At 39.7% G+C, this 1,589-nt stretch overlaps 1 protein-coding gene across 1 annotated transcript; it reads left to right on the forward strand.

Moving 5' to 3' along the window:
• The first annotated feature begins 1,039 nt into the window (after positions 1–1,039).
• LOC145629092 (uncharacterized) lies at positions 1,040–1,366 on the forward strand. Its single transcript, XM_081681585.1, has one exon. It carries the CDS (start codon positions 1,040–1,042, stop codon positions 1,364–1,366), a length of 327 nt encoding a protein of 108 aa, XP_081537711.1.
• The last annotated feature ends 223 nt before the right edge of the window (positions 1,367–1,589 follow it).

Here is a 1,589-nt window from a genome sequence, read left to right on the forward strand (position 1 = left end):
ATCCATATTTGAGGATAAGAAAAACAAGTGGAGGATGAGTCATTTCAGAATATTAGGGATCGAGTGACTAGTGGTGCGGAGACTGAATCAAGATTAATGAAGATGGGAGTCAAAGATACAAGGCGAGATGCTGCATACCACAGAAGTGTGATGATATAAAAAGAATAATCATGGAGGAGTTCCATAACACACTTTACTCAGTTCACCCTGGAGGAGATAAGTTGTATAAGGATTTGAAGGAGTTGTATTGGTGGCCGAATATGAAAAAGGGAAGTTGCTAAGTTCTTATCTAAGTGCTTGAAGTGCTAGAAGGTGAAGATAAATCACAAGAGACCCATGGGAAAAATGCAACCATTGGAGGTTCCAGGATGGAAATGGGATCCTATATCCATGGACTCTGTGATAGGATTGCCAAAGACTCGCACTAAGAATGACACAATTTGGGTGATTGTGGATAGACTTACTAAGTCAGCGATGTTCATTTCAATCAAGGAGACATGGAAGAAGAAGTAGTTGGCAAGTACTTATGTGAAGAATGTGGTTCGTTTGCATATAGTGTCAGATAGAGATTCGACATTTCTGTCTAAGTTTTGGCAAAAGGTGAAAGAAAACCTTGGGACTGCCTTAAAGATGAGCACTGCCTTTCATCTTGCAACAGATGGCCAAACCATGAGAGAACAAACCAAACCATGGAGGATATGATGCGAGCTTATGCCTGTGATTTCTAAGGGAGTTGGGAGGATCACTTACCTTTGATTGAATTCTCCTACAACAATTACCATATGAGCATCAAGATGGCACCTTTCGAAGAATTGTATGGAAGGAAGTGCAAAAGACCAGTGTGCTGGAATGATTACAGTGAACGTGTTACTTTGGAAAAAGATTTCATTGAGGATATGGTGAGTAAGGTGAGATTGATTCAGTCACAAATTAAGGCAGCACAAGATATGCAAAAGCGCTACGCCGACTTGAAGAGAAGGGATGATGAGTTTAGTGTTGGGGACAAGGTCTTTCTAAAGGTTTCACCAACAAAGACGTGATGCAATTTGGCAAGAAAGGGAAACTTAGTGCCAAGTATATATGGCCATATGAGATGCTACAACGTGTGGGAAAAGTGGCTTATAGGTTGGCCTTGCCAATGGAGTTCGAGAAAATGCATGATGTGTTTGACATTTCCCAATTGAAGAATTATGTACCCTATGAAACTCATGTGCTGCAACTGGAGACGATTCAACTAGATGAGTCTCTAACTTATGAAGAAAGACCAGTCAAAATCCTAGATCACAAGGTACGAAGTAATAGAAACAAAGATGTGAAGATAGTGAAGGTCCTTTGGTCTAACCAAGAGTATGAGAAGACTACTTGATTGGGAGGCCAAGGAAGTGAAGAGAAAGAAATATCCCGAGTTATTTGATGAGGTGAGTTACGAGGGCGTAACTCTTTTCTTTTAAGAGGGGTAAAAAGCGATGTAGTTTTGCACTTTTTACCTCAGTTATGCTATTTATTGCTTAAGTTTGCATGATTTTGCTTATTATTGAACAATATTGTTGTGTTTGCATGCTATAAAAGCATGTAAACTTTGTCCAAGT

This window comes from Chenopodium album, chromosome 1 (genome assembly GCF_948465745.1).
Source record: "Chenopodium album chromosome 1, dcCheAlbu1.1, whole genome shotgun sequence".
NCBI classification, from domain to species: Eukaryota; Viridiplantae; Streptophyta; class Magnoliopsida; order Caryophyllales; family Amaranthaceae; genus Chenopodium; species Chenopodium album.

Coding starts and splice junctions, on each gene's coding strand:
- LOC145629092 (XM_081681585.1), top strand. CDS start 1,040: ATGCAATTTGGCAAGAAAGGGAAACTTAGTGCCAAGTATATATGGCCA.